Here is a 14,864-nt window from a genome sequence, read left to right as displayed (position 1 = left end):
GGGCTATGGAGAAGAAGCACTGGACAGTTGCAGAGTGGTCCAAAGTCCTCTTTTCAGACCAAAGCAAGTTTTGCATTTCATTTGGAAGTCAAGGCGCCAGAGTCTGGAGAAAGGCTGGAGAAGAGCAAAATCCAAGTTGCTTGAAATCCAGTGTGAAGTTCCCACAGTCAGCAATGGTTTGGGGAGCCATGTCAGCTGCTGGTGTTGGTCCACTGTGTTTCATCAAGTCCAGAGTAAATGCAACTGTGTACCAAGAGATTTTAGAGCACTACATGCTTCCATCTGCTGAAAAGCTCTATGGAGATGAGGATTTCATTTTCCAGCATGATCTGGCACCAGCCCACAGTGCCAAAACCACCAGTAACTGGTGCACTGACCACGGCATCACTGTCCTTGATTGGCCTGCTCATTCCCCTGACCTGAACCCCATCGAGAATGTGTGGGGTATAGTTAAGAAGAAGATGAAAGACACCAGACCTGCAAATGCAAATGAGCTGAAGGCCGCTATCGAAGCATCCTGGGCATCAATAACACCTCAGCGATGCCACAGGCCGATTGCCTCCATGCCACGCCGGATAGATGCAGTAATCCGTGCAAAAGGATTCCCAACCGAGTACAGAGTGCATCAATGGACATTTTCAAATGTTTGATTTAGTTTTGCTGTTATAAAATTATTTTTTTACCTGGTCTGAGGAAGTATTCTAATATTTTGAGATAGGATTTTTGAGTTTTCTCAAGCTGTAAGCCAAATTCAGCAATATTAAAATAATAAAAGGCTTGAAATAGTTCAGTTGATGTGTAATGAATCCAGAATGTATCACATTTTTGTTTTTTTAATTGCATTACAGAAAATAAAGAACTTTATCACAATATTCTAATTTTCTGAGACAGTCCAGTAAATGTATATAAGTTGTGCTAAAAGAAGTATATATAAAAAAACACTCATTTAAAGTAAAGTAATGTAGCTTGAAACGATGATGCAACGTGTTTCGAAGCAACCACTCCACGAGGTGCGGCATGTTGAGCGATGTCCCGTTTTTGTCGGCAGTCTCCAGCGCCCTGCTTACGTTGTTGAAAACCAGCGGAGGTGCTGACCACATGGTGCGCGTATGTTGAGTCGCTCATGGCAGCAACTGGAATAAAAGCCTCATGTTCCTTATGTTCATATGGCTTTCCAGTGAGAACTTTACTTTGGTCCATGATAATCCAAGTCCCTTTTCTGTTTTATCTTGACTTAACACAGAGTTAAGTTTCGATTCTGGCAAAAGTAATGTGATTTCAGACTCTTTCATGGCCATAATAACAACCCATTACCCTATGGCTTTCAATTATATTTATTTGGTTCAAAATCTAAGTTGGTGGTTACCGATTCGGTCAGTAGGCGGTGCTCTCGGTTTCCGACACAAATTCGTTTGAAATAGCCCGCGTCTAGCATTTATCATGAAGGATGCAACTTTAAATACAACTTTAAATGATCAATTTTGGAGTTCGTTGATGTGGATAATGATTGATCGGACCAGAAGAAAAATAACATCGACCCAAAAATAATGCAGTTTGATTTCATGAAACTACGTTTTATTCACAAGACAAAGAAAATGGAATCAAACGAAAGAATAAAACACATTGTTGACACAAGCACTCAGGGTTGGAAGGTGGAAGAAATGATGCAACAGGTTAACAGTACCGATCAATGAACCCGGTTTGAAGATAAGACACTCATTTCAATGATCAGGGATTGTTTTCATAGCCTGCCAACATGGGATATTTACCCAAAACACCAAAGAGGGTGCTGCAATAACCCTTTTTGTGTACTTTTGAGAACAAAAAAGACCCTCAGGGGAGGAGTGTGTGAGAAGCAGCACATCGCCAAGCAAGAAGATGAAGAAATAAAGGTTCCTATCTCTTTTGGCGGCGGACATCACGGGGATTGTTCTCATCCGGACGACAGGGACGGAGAGAACCACAGGCTCTCCAAGCTTTGGGGCTCTGGTGATAACAGGCCCCAACCCTGGGGACCTAGGTCGGCCATTTTATTGTTATGATGAGTATAATTATTGATAAAAGGCAAAATTTTATGGGGACAAGAGATGAAATAGATCATCTATCAAGAAACATGACGCATATGCAAATCATGAATCTTTTGAATCCGTATGAAGACTTTGGGGTCACAAATCTTTATGATACAACTGGAGAGTCTGCTCACTTCCTGTGGCTTTTTTTTGACGTGGTAGCAGTCAGTGGTTGAAAAAAGGGGAGGGCAAATGGTTTTGTGGCCGTTATTTTCCAATAAACGAACTGTATGATACTTAACCAATTGAATGTTTTACAACTCTTAGTGAATTTTTGACCACAAACTGAGCAGGCAAAAATCTTCTCGCCAGTGTGGGTTCTTGTGTGTCATTTCTAGTGTCCAATAATAGTCTGAAAAAATGTCTGTGTAATAACCTGGGAAGCCCTTTGAGACTCTTGTGATTAAGGGCTATACAAATAAAAATGACTTGACAATATAGATATTTTGTTTTTCACCACAATGTCAACAGGTCAAATCAAAGGCTTCTCTTCAGTGTGGGTTAATGTGTGTCTTTTTAAGTTCTGACTTGAAGTGAATCTTTGACCGCAAACTGAGCAAGAAAAAGGCTTCTCGCCAGTGTGGGTTAATGTGTGTCTTTTCAAGTGTCCATTTTGGGTGAATTTTTGACCGCAAACTGAACAAGCAAAAGGCTTCTCGCCAGTGTGGGTTAATGTGTGTCTTTTCAAGTGTCCATTTTGGGTGAATTTTTGACCGCAAACTGAACAAGCAAAAGGCTTCTCGCCAGTGTGGGTTCTGGAATGTATTTTTAAGTCCCAACGCTGGGTGAATTTTTGACCACAAACTGAGCAGGCAAAAGGCTTCTCGCCAGTGTGGGTTCTTGTGTGTATTTTTAAGCTCCCATTGTCGGTGAATCTTTGACCACAAATTGAGCAGGAAAAAGGCTTCTCGCCACTGTGGGTTCTAATGTGTTTTTTTAAGCTCCTATTTTCGGTGAATCTCTGACCACAAACTGAGCAAGAAAAAGGCTTCTCGCCAGTGTGGGTTAATGTGTGTATTTTCAAGTGTCCATTTTGGGTGAATTTCTGACCGCAAACTGAACAAGCAAAAGGCTTCTCGCCAGTGTGGGTTCTGGAATGTATTTTTAAGTCCGAACGCTGGGTGAATTTTTGACCACAAACTGAGCAGGCAAAAGGCTTTTTGCCAGTGTGGGTTAGTTGGTGAGTTTTCAAGTGTCCATTTTGGGCGAATTTTTGACCACAAACTGAGCAAGAAAAAGGCTTCTCGCCAGTGTGGGTTCTTGTGTGTATTTTTAAGTGCCCATTTTGGGCGAATTTTTTACCACAAATTGAGCAGGAAAAAGGCTTCTCGCCAGTGTGGGTTCTAATGTGGTTTTTTAAGCTCCCATTGTCGGTGAATCTTTGACCACAAACTGAGCAGGAAAAAGGCTTCTCGCCAGTGTGGGTTCTGGTGTGTATTTTTAAGCTCCCACTTGTGGTGAATCTTTGACCACAAACTGAGCAGGAAAAAGGCTTCTCGCCAGTGTGGGTTCTGGTGTGTATTTTTAAGTCCCCACTGTAAGTGAATCTTTTACCGCAAACTGAGCAGGAAAAAGGCTTCTCGCCAGTGTGGGTTCTGGTGTGTATTTTTAAGTTCCCACTGTAAGTGAATCTTTGACCGCAAACTGAGCAGGAAAAAGGCTTCTCGCCAGTGTGGGTTCTGGTGTGTATTTTTAAGCTCCCATTCTGTGAGAATTTCTTACCACAAACTGAGCAGGCGAAAGGCTTCTCACCAGTGTGGTTTTTTTGGTGTAATTTCAATTGCTTATTTTGGGCAAATTTTTGACCACTAACTGAGCAAGAAAAAGGCTTCTCCCTGGTGTGGGTTCTGGTGTGACTTTTTAAGTCCCAACCTTTAGTGAATCTTTTACCGCAAACTGAGCAGGAAAAAGGCTTCTCGCCAGTGTGGGTTCTAGTGTGACTTTTTAAGTGCCCACTCTGTGTGAATTTTTGACCACAAACTGAGCAGGCAAAAGGCTTTTTGCCAGAGTGGGTTAGTTGGTGAGTTTTCAAGTGTCCATTTTGGGCGAATTTTTGACCACAAACTGAGCAAGAAAAAGGCTTCTCGCCAGTGTGGGTTCTTGTGTGTATTTTTAAGTGCCCATTTTGGGCGAATTTTTTACCACAAATTGAGCAGGAAAAAGGCTTCTCGCCAGTGTGGGTTCTAATGTGGTTTTTTAAGCTCCCATTGTCGGTGAATCTTTGACCACAAACTGAGCAGGAAAAAGGCTTCTCGCCAGTGTGGGTTCTGGTGTGTATTTTTAAGCTCCCACTTGTGGTGAATCTTTGACCACAAACTGAGCAGGAAAAAGGCTTCTCGCCAGTGTGGGTTCTGGTGTGTATTTTTAAGTCCCCACTGTAAGTGAATCTTTTACCACAAACTGAGCAGGAAAAAGGCTTCTCGCCAGTGTGGGTTCTGGTGTGTAATTTTAAGTGCCCACTTGAAGTGAATCTTTGACCACAACCTGAGCAGGAAAAAGGCTTCTCGCCAGTGTGGGTTCTGGTGTGTATTTTTAAGCTCCCATTCTGTGAGAATTTCTTACCACAAACTGAGCAGGCGAAAGGCTTCTCACCAGTGTGGTTTTTTTGGTGTAATTTCAATTGCTTATTTTGGGCAAATTTTTGACCACAAACTGAGCAAGAAAAAGGCTTCTCCCTGGTGTGGGTTCTGGTGTGACTTTTTAAGTCCCAACCTTTAGTGAATCTTTTACCGCAAACTGAGCAGGAAAAAGGCTTCTCGCCAGTGTGGGTTCTAATGTGGTTTTTTAAGCTCCCATTGTCGGTGAATCTTTGACCACAAACTGAGCAGGAAAAAGGCTTCTCGCCAGTGTGGGTTCTGGTGTGTATTTTTAAGCTCCCACTTGTGGTGAATCTTTGACCACAAACTGAGCAGGAAAAAGGCTTCTCGCCAGTGTGGGTTCTAGTGTGACTTTTTAAGTGCCCACTCTGTGTGAATTTTTGACCACAAACTGTGCAAGAAAAAGGCTTCTCCCCAGTGTGGAATAGTCCGTGCTTTTTTAAGCTCCCATTTTCGGTGAATCTTTGACCGCAAACTGAGCAGACAAAAGGCTTTTCCCCAGAGTGGGTTCTAGTGTGTATTTTTAAGTGTCCACTTGTAGTGAATTTTTTACTACAAATTGAGCAGGCAAAAGGCTTCTCGCCAGCATGGAATTTCATATGCAACTTCAAATAAGCCTTGCTTCGAAACGTTTTCCCACACTGAGAACATGTGTTACCACCTTCGGCGTTTGCGGAGCGGGACGTGTCGTCATCTTCCGTTTCCACGTGTTGACGGGAGCTGATGCTTAGAAGCTCCTGGCGACCGTCGTCCTCAGGTTGACCTTGATCTTCGGCGGTTGAACGGACCCCGGTCACTCGCAAGACTGGACCATCGTCCTCCTCCTCAACAGGCTCCCCATCTTCTGTCTCTTGCTTCACGTGATAAGGCTTCCGATCCTCCTCAATTTTAACGGCGGGCAACTCTGGTTCCTGCCGCGCAGTAGGAAGATATTCTTGGCCGACGTCTGCAAGACACAAGTCACATTTATTTGTATTCCCCTCAATTCGTTCAGTTTTCAGAAGCGTTGTCCCCGAGTGCCAAAACGTAAAAAAAATTCTAAAGGCTAAGGCGCGGCTGATCAGTAAGTATTAGGCCTCTGGGAATGAAATGACCACTAGGTGGTAGGCTTTGTTTAGATCGTCTTGTCAATTGTTCCAAAGTTTGACTCTGCACACAGACACGCACACACTTTTCCTGGTGGTTCTCACCTTTGGGATGATGGATTTACGACATCCCCTTAAGTTATAACTTCCCACTTTTCGAGTGAATCATTTTTGGATGTATTCTTGCACTATGTTTTTGTTGACCTTAAATAGAAGTTGTGCAGTGAAAAGTTTGACTAAATCATCCAATTTGAATCATTTGGACATTTGGAGTATGATCCCGATATCTTACCCTGCGTATGGTTCTAATGGCAGGTTTTTGGAGGATAACTTTTGTGAACTTTTGCAACGATTGCCCCAAACTTCTGCGCAATATGTTAAGTATGACAGAACGAGAGAACAATATCATAAATACAATGCATGATTGTTTAAAACGAATTTGGCTTTATCAATAACTGAGATGCTTTTAGATACTTTCGTTTGTATGTGTCTGTTGTGTGTTTTCCAACTTCATTTCTTGTCATTTATGACCCCTAAAAACTTAATTTCTGATACAATGTCTATTGCAACACCATCCATTTTGACTTCTAAATCATGATTTGCCTTGCGATTAACAAAGAATATGACTTTGGTTTTATTTAAACTTTTCATTTATTTGTATCCATCCATACTTTTAGGTGAATGACTTCATGATCATTCAAGTTATCAAATCAATATAATTATCATTGGAATAGAAAATGTTATTGTCGTCGGCAAATATTATTCATCTTTATACTTTTGAAACATGAAAAATATCGATAAGATTTAAATGAAATAGCTTTGGACCCAGGATGGAACCGTGTGGTACTCCACAACGGATGTCCAAGTATTCAGAGGACAACTGTCCCATTTTCACATATTGCTTCCTCCCCGTCAAATCACTTGGAATCCATTGCAGTACATTATGATTATTGGTATTAAATGCTCTTTAAGTCAACAAATACCCCGATTGCGCATCTTCATTCATGTTTTCGTTTCCTGTTGACAAACCTCACTATGGTAACTTTTCACCTCTTGACAATGGATGGCATGCTTCGATGGATATCCCTTTATGACTCATAAGAGCAATGAGCTGTTGCTCAGCAGATTCTTGATCGGCATTCGTTGCAATACTTTTATCGGCCACAGCCTCGGCATAGGTCCGAGGTTTCATGTCCAGACCGGTGATGATAAGAACTCGGTGCTTTCTCCTTCCGAACTCATAGAAGCCAAAATCGCAGCGCACATTCGCGGCTACGTTAGCTTCACATGACTTGCGCCGTCTCGAAACAAAGTTTGCAAAAAGCTTCTTCAGTCTTTTGGGAGGTGCCCCTAGGGCTGCACCATTTTGGGAAAAAAATTACAGCGGAACCTCGGTTTTCGAACGCCTCTCGGTTCGAACGAATCGGAGTCCGACCAGAAATTGAAAAATTCTTGCTTCGATGTTCGGTCCAAAAAATCGGAGGGCGTACGCTAGGGTGCCATGCTGAGCGGCGTACGGGTGTAGATGGCGCTTTCCCTGACCGACTGTTATCGCGTGCGGACGGGCTTCCTGTTGCTTTCGCTTTTAATATGGGTGTTGTCTTTTGTCTTTTGTCTTGTCCAAGTCTTTTAGCTCCTAATTATGCCTCCCAAGAAAGTCAGTGCAAGCGGCAGAGTTGCTACAGGTGAAGAAAGAGGAGTAGTGCGTAAAACGATTGCATTTAAGAAAGAAATAATAGCAAAACATGAAGGAGGTGTGCGAGTGTCTGATCTTGCCTGGGCCTTCTGCTGACCATTACAAAGGTAAGAAATCCTATCCCTAATTCTTTTCTTATCCTTTTTTTTTTTGACACGTTCAGGTTAGCGTCATCTTTCGTTCGGAAGATTACGATAGCGCGGACGTACGATGAGCCTGGGTTAGCTTCATGTTTCCGTTAAACATTCAAGGTCACCATTCGGGGTGTTGGAACGGATGAAAAAGATTCACATTATTTTTAATGGGAAAAAAGATCACGGTGATCGAACAGGGTTCTGGACCGGATGATGGTCGAGAACCGAGGTTCCACTGTAGTTGCCATTTCTCAGACCGGAATTGCAATTTGGGGGCGATTTTCGATTTGAAAAGAAAAGTGCATTTTCGGGGAAAACAAACATTGTGACGTGTAAATATGACTCGAGTTGACGTACTTAGAGATAGAGAGTTACAAAATAGCAACTATAGATGTAAAAATCAAAACAGACCTGCAGTTGGATAGTCTTTCTTGTCATGATACAAAAAGACAACAAAATCGGAGGGTTATCGCTTTCAGGGAAAATAAACGATGAAGAGACCGGCAAGCTGCACGCCGCAGTCGGGTCCCCGCGACTTCTGCGACGTCTTTGTGATGATTGAAATGAGAAAATCGACGTCAATTTCTAGACAATTCGGTCGAGGGGAGAGAAAATAGACGGTGAACGCCGAAGATAAAAAGATTCACGAATATGAAAAATTTTCACCATTAGGCAAATGTGTCGTCTTCGAAACGGCCCTTGCGCACGTGACTGATTTAGGAATAATATACGTATTTTGAAAGAACGAGCGAGACAGAAGCCCGGACCTTTTTCCAAAGGAAAGTAGAGTGGACATCGACGGCCAAATACGAGATGTCGAATGTTGTGAGAAGTATCGTATTTTCCGCACTATAAGGCGCACCTAAAAGCCTTTATTTTTTTCAAAAGCTGACCATGCGCCTTATAATACAGTGCGCCTTGTATATGGATCTATATTAAGTCGCAAAGTCTCGCAGCTAAAGCAAGCAGCCGCCGACTCGATTTTCCCCCGAACGTGGAGTCGTCCGCGGTGTATGCTGGGATTTGTGCCCCGACGGATCACCACCTTATCGTGGTGGGGCACTTTGTGCGTCTCAATGACCCCTAGAGCTATGTCGGCGGGAGTCTCGTACTCCTGGCAGGGTTACCCAAGCCGAACAGGTCGAAGGGTAGAGTCCAGACTAAGAGTGATCCCAAAAGCTGGTGGCGGCACGCTTTGAGGCGGTTTCCCACAGACCTGGATTCCGGCAGCCGCCTGCAGTTGTGGGAAGATGCCGGTCGTCTAGGGTCTCCCTTGCCACTGGATCCATCTTCTCTACAATCAAGATAGTGGCGTTGGGGAAAGCGCACCCCTTACGCCACTTTAAAAACCATCATTGCGCAGGTATCTTCTTTTACCTGAGTCCCCGACCACAAAAGTCTGGCGGCGATGGAGTAACCAGTGACGGGAGCAGGTTTGAATGAGCTGGAAGCTCTTAGCTGGACCTCTGCACGTCAGCGGCACAGGGCAAGGGTCGTTAGCAGCTGGGATTGAGTGGCAGCTGTTTCCGGCAGACCCCTGTGCGTCTGAGCAGCACTATTTAGTGGCCGCACTGCTCACCCCAATTGGGGAAAGGCCTAGAAAAGGTGGCCTAAAGATTGCCCACTCAGCACAGTACCCGGACAGGAAACCGCGCCTGTCGGGACATTCCACTATGCGGTCGAAAAACAATAGCATTTAGAATTGCAGCATGGAACATAAGGACACTCCTGGATACCAGTCTGGACAGACCACAGCGCAGAACAGCACTCATTGCCAACGAGCTGAAGCGATATAATGTGGATGTGGCAGCGCTCAGCGAGACCAGACTCCTTGAGGAAGGCTCACTCAATGAAGAGGGGGAGGGTTATACATTCTTTTGGAAGGGATACCCCATGGGCGGACACCATCTTCACGGAGTTGGTTTTGCAATTAAGAACACTCTACTGCTGAAGCTCACAGAGTCACCAGTGGGTGTCAGTGAAAGACTAATGACTCTTCGCATCCCACTTGCAAAATGCAGACATGTCACATTAGTTAGTGCCTATGCACCAACACTGCCATCGAATGATGAAGAGAAGGATCGCTTCTACCAGGCACTCGATGACATCCTCAGTCACATCCCGAGGAATGACAAAATCATGCTGCTTGGTGATTTCAATGCAAGAGTCGGAAAGAACTTGCAAAACTGGGATGGTGTGATTGGTGCCCATGGCATTGGAAAAGTTAATTCCAATGGCATGAGACTTCTTAGTCTGTGCGCGGAACATAACCTTACCATCACAAACACCATCTTCCAACAAAAGAATAAATATAAGGCATCCTGGATGCATCCCAGGTCCAAACACTGGCATCTGATTGACTACGCGATCGTGAGGAGGGCTGACCTGAAGGACGTGCTCATTACAAGAGCTATGCGTGGGGCAGACTGTTGGACCGACCACCGCATGATTCTGACAAAGGTCAGAATGCATGTCCGGCCCCTAGCACGTCATGGTGGTTCAAAGAGGAAGACACTCAACTGTGCCAAACTCTCCAGTAGCGACACCCTTGACAACTTCCGTTGCTCTCTAGCTGAGAGGCTGGCAAACATTGAGCAGCTGGTCATGTCAGAGGCTGGGATGGATGAGAAGTGGACCTATATATCTACCACCCTCTTTGACACTGCAGCCCAAACCGTTGGTTTTAAAACTAAAAAACACCAGGACTGGTTTGACCAGAATGCCGGAGAGATCTCAACCCTCCTGGACAGAATGCACAAGGCACACAGAGCCACCCTGAACAACCCACAATCTCAATTCCATAAAAAGCTATGGCAAGCCCTTCGTTCCGAGGCCCAGAGAACTCTCAGAAAACTGCAAAATGAGTGGTGGATCTCAAAAGCCAATGAAATCCAGTCTCACGCTGATAGAAGCGATATGCACAGTTTCTATGAAGCAGTAAAAACCATCTATGGCCCCAGACACTGCTCACTGGCACCTGTTAGATCTGCTGATGGAACATCTCTAATCAAGGATCAGGCTATGATAGTGGAGCGGTGGGCTGAGCATTTCAACACCCTGCTCAACCAGCCCACCCCAGTGGACCCAACTGTCCTTTCAGAGCTCCCTGAACATCCTACATTGCCAGACCTCGACCTCCCGCCAACTTTCAATGAAATCCTGCATGCAGTCAAAACCCTGAAAAACAATAAATCCCCTGGACCTGACAACATCCCAGCTGAACTTCTCAAGGTAGGAGGCTACCTCTGTACACGGACACTGTTTCAATACATTTCAGAGGTGTGGAGACGAGAGTGTGTCCCGCAACTGTGGAAAGATGCGAACATTGTGACCATCTTTAAGAATAAAGGAGATAAATCCATCTGCTCCAACAGTAGGGGTATCTCTTTGTTGGCCACTGCTGGAAAGGTCCTTGCCAAGGTCATGCTCCGCAGACTCATCTCCAAAATATCGGAACGCGTCATCCCAGAGTCACAGTGTGGTTTTCGAAAGGACAGGGGAACAGTCGACATGATCTTTGTGACACGTCAGCTCCAAGAGAAATGCCGGGAGCAGCACAAGGACTTGTTCATCGCCTTTGTCGATCTTTCAAAGGCATTTGACACAGTGAACAGGGACCTACTGTGGCAAGTCTTGAAGAGATTTGGGTGTCCACCCAAGTTTCTCACCATTCTTGCACAGTTCCATTCAGGGATGACGGCCAGAGTGGTAGTTGGAAGACACAGCTCAGAGCCCTTTGGCGTCGAAACTGGAGTGAGGCAAGGCTGTGTGCTGGCTCCAGTTCTCTTCAACATCTTCCTCGTCTGTGTTACAACACTGCTACGTAGAAGGATGGAGGAGCAGGCTGGAGTTACCATCAACTTCAGGGCTGATGGTAACCTGTTTAACATCAGGAGGCTACAGGCAACTACCAAACTGACTTCAGAGACCATCATTGAGCTACAGTATGCTGATGACTGTGCCCTGGTTGCCCATACACCGGAGGCTCTGCAAAACATTCTCTCGGCAGCTGTAACTGCATACACCAGAATGGGACTGACGATCAACACCCAGAAGACAGAGGTACTCTGTCAGTCCAGTGCTGACCTCTTACCAAACCCAATAACCCTCACAGCAGCAGGGCAACACCTGCTCATGGTGCCCATCTTTAAATATCTGGGGAGCATAGTGTCTGACACCTGCTCATTGGATGATGAGATCCAGAGCCGCCTCAAGCAAGCATCAGCATCTTTCGGTCGACTAAGGATAAGGGTCTTTCAAAACAACAACCTTAGACTCCACACCAAAATGCTGGTCTACAGAGCTGTATGTATCACGACATTACTGTATGGATGTGAGGCATGGACTATCTACAGCCGCCATCTGAAGAGCCTCGAGACCTTCCATGTAAGATGTCTTCAGAAGATCCTTGGCATCACATGGAGGGACAGAGTGCCGCACACAGAGGTGTTGGAGAGGGCAGGCAGCTGCAGCATGGAATCCATTATGGCCCAACGCCAACTTAGGTGGCTGGGGCATGTTGTTCGAATGCCCAGCCACAGACTGCCACGCCGTATCCTCTATGGTCAGTTACATCTAGGCCAACGCAGTGCTGGTGGGCAGAAGAAGCGGTTCAAAGACCAAATGAAGAACATCCTGAAGAGATGTCGGATAAACCCCTCCTCACTGGAGGAACTTGCTTCCTGCCGAGACCTCTGGCGCTCCCACTGCTCACATGGAGTGGATTACATGGAGGAACAGCGCATGCAACACCGTGCAGCAAAGCGTGCAAAGAGACATGCTCGCCAGGCCACCCCTGCTCCCCCCAGCACCCCCTTCACATGCTCTGTCTGTAACCGCATCTGTGGATCCAGGATCGGACTCTTCAAACATCAGCAGACTCACAATTAAAAGAAGATGGTCATCATCGTATCGATGGACAACCCCAAGCATGCTGGGATTTATATACCGGCGTTTCATTGGATAACCAATGTGTCAATCATCATTTGAATCGATCGCTATTGGCTAAAGTTATTTGAAGGTCAAGAGGCGGATCCTTTTTATAATTTACAGGCTGCCATTGGCTTAAACGGCGAAACAAAGCCTGCAATTGGCCGAAAAAGATGAATGCGTATAGCACGTGGTTTGACGGCATACAGAAAGCATTTTTTTACTATACTGTATTTGTAAATATTTTATTCTCCTGGATTTACTAAACTCACGGATATAAGAGGACCACGGCTGCACATTATTATGAACACAACGACTTCTGCGTTTCTCAGTAAAAGCGAATTAGAAGAGCCAGTTTACTAAATAGAGTTGTCCTCTTGAGACGCTTCTTCATTTATTGCATGGTCTATAGAGTCAGACTGCCAAGACAACAATTGCAACAATGTCAAGCACTTCACCCAAATCTGACCCCGAAAACAGTACATTAAATTTCAAGCATTTTCAAGGCTTTCAAGCACTCGAATGAACCCTGCATACGGTTACATAAAAATGGCCGCTATAGTATTTACTAATACGCCCAAAGATTCAAGTCAAGTCCCATTTCTTTCTGACACCCTGAATCACAAAAATGTCTCAAAGGACTGCACAGGATTACAATGACACGTCACCTGATCTGAAACCGACATCCGGGCAAGGAAAAACTCAAAACCTCAACACGAGGAAATGAAATGTTGTTTATTCGTTTATTTCTTTTTCCTTTCTTATATTTTTCCCCCTTTGTTTCTTTTTGTCCTGGTTGTTTTCATTTTCCTAGCACGATGTTACAAAAGGATTGGTAAAGTAGGGACAAAGCAAGAAAACCAACCCGGAGAAGTTTGGATGCTACTTCGTACCAGATGCTGCTAAACTTCATTTTATTTCCTGCACTTTTAGTATTCGCTGGAGGTGAAAAAGGAGTCGTTTACTGAAAAAGGCTGAAAGAGTTGTACAGCGGAACCTCGGTTCTCGACCATAATCTGTTCCAGAACCCTGTTTGTTCAATTGCCAAAATCATTTTTCCCATTAAAATAATGTAAATCGTTTAAATCTGTTCCAACACCCCAAATGTTTACCATGAATGTTTTACGTAAGCTAACCCAGGCTAATCGTACGTGCGCGCTATCGTAATTTTCCGTACGAAAGATGACGCTAACGTGAACGTGTCAAAATAAAAAAAGGATAAAGAAAAGAATTATGAATAGGATTTCTTACCTTTGTGGTGGTCAGCAGAAGGCACAGGTGGACGGTGGGGAGAGGAAAATCATCAAAAGTTTTTCAACCTCTTCCAAAACTTGCGGCCGTTTGCTTGCATATAGCGCTCACTCCCTGAGCCGCATCACTCGATTTCACAGCCTCCTTAATCTTGACTATCATACTGATAGTAGATTTAGCCACGCTGTATTCAATAGCAAGATCGGAAACTCGCACGCCTCTTTCATATTTAGCTATTATGTCTTTCTTCGAGGCAATAGTTGTACGGACGACTTTTCTTTTTTCACCTGTCCCGCTTGCACCGACCTTCTTCGGAGGCATAATTAGGGGGCTCAAACACTCCGTTCACCGATATTAAAAGCCAAAAGAAGCAAGTGCGCACGTGATAACAGTTGGTCACGAGGGGTGGGGGCCATCTACACCCGTACGCCGCTCAGCATCGCACTCTAGCGTACGCACTCAGGTATTACAGGCGTTCGAACTCCGAATTTTTGACCGAACAGCGAAGCAAGAAATTCTCTACATTTTGGGTCGGACTCCGATTTGTTCCAACTGAGAGGCGTTCGAAAACCCAGGTTCCATTGTATTTGAATTTCAAACCACTATTCGTTCTTTCTTTTAAATCACTCATTTTAAAGTTTGGGAAGCATTGTCACTGTAGCAGAAGCGAAAATGACGAACCTGCCCCGAGCTGCTTGGAAAAAGTGTCCGGTCCCTGACGTTCTCGCTCGGTCTCCTCTTTGGCTCCACGAAGTTTCTCTTGAAAAGGTTCTTCTTCCCAACTGGAGCACATTTTATCCACCTTTCAACGTAAAAACACTCCAACTCGGCAGTAAAAAGGACCACAAAGCGATACTAGTGTCGAGTTGACGTCGTTTAAAGTCGACTAGAGGACTTTCTGGAGATTCTATTGTTCGGCAGCCATGACACCTTCTCCCTCCAAACCCCGCCGCAATGGATTGTGGGTACAAGTGGCACGGATCACACGCTGCGTTCAAGAGAATGGGTGTTTCGGGAGATCCTACCAGATACGACCAAAAAGCGTCTCAAGAATTTAGGAAGTCGGGGCTTTTTAACCCTCAACTGTGGAAATATAATCAGAA

At 44.8% G+C, this 14,864-nt stretch overlaps 2 protein-coding genes across 2 annotated transcripts in view; both read right to left on the bottom strand.

The window, feature by feature from the left end:
- Window positions 1-14,864, bottom strand: part of LOC148368184 (uncharacterized) — a 316,699-nt gene that overhangs the window by 43,535 nt on the left and 258,300 nt on the right. The window lies entirely within an intron of this gene.
- LOC148368199 (uncharacterized) lies at window positions 1,614-14,693 on the bottom strand. The gene is made up of 2 exons (XM_088330144.1): window positions 14,443-14,693; window positions 1,614-5,612 (listed from the first exon to the last, which is right to left on the bottom strand). Exons 1-2 carry the CDS (start codon window positions 14,552-14,554, stop codon window positions 2,542-2,544), a joined length of 3,183 nt encoding a protein of 1,060 aa, XP_088186270.1. The 5' UTR covers window positions 14,555-14,693; the 3' UTR covers window positions 1,614-2,541.

Source organism: Urocampus carinirostris, chromosome 3 (genome assembly GCF_059441175.1).
Source record: "Urocampus carinirostris isolate Australia breed hairy pipefish chromosome 3, RoL_Ucar_1.0, whole genome shotgun sequence".
Classification (NCBI taxonomy): Eukaryota; Metazoa; Chordata; class Actinopteri; order Syngnathiformes; family Syngnathidae; genus Urocampus; species Urocampus carinirostris.
The sequence above is the reverse complement of the archived record's forward strand: the minus strand, read 5'-3'. Positions and strand labels throughout refer to the sequence as shown.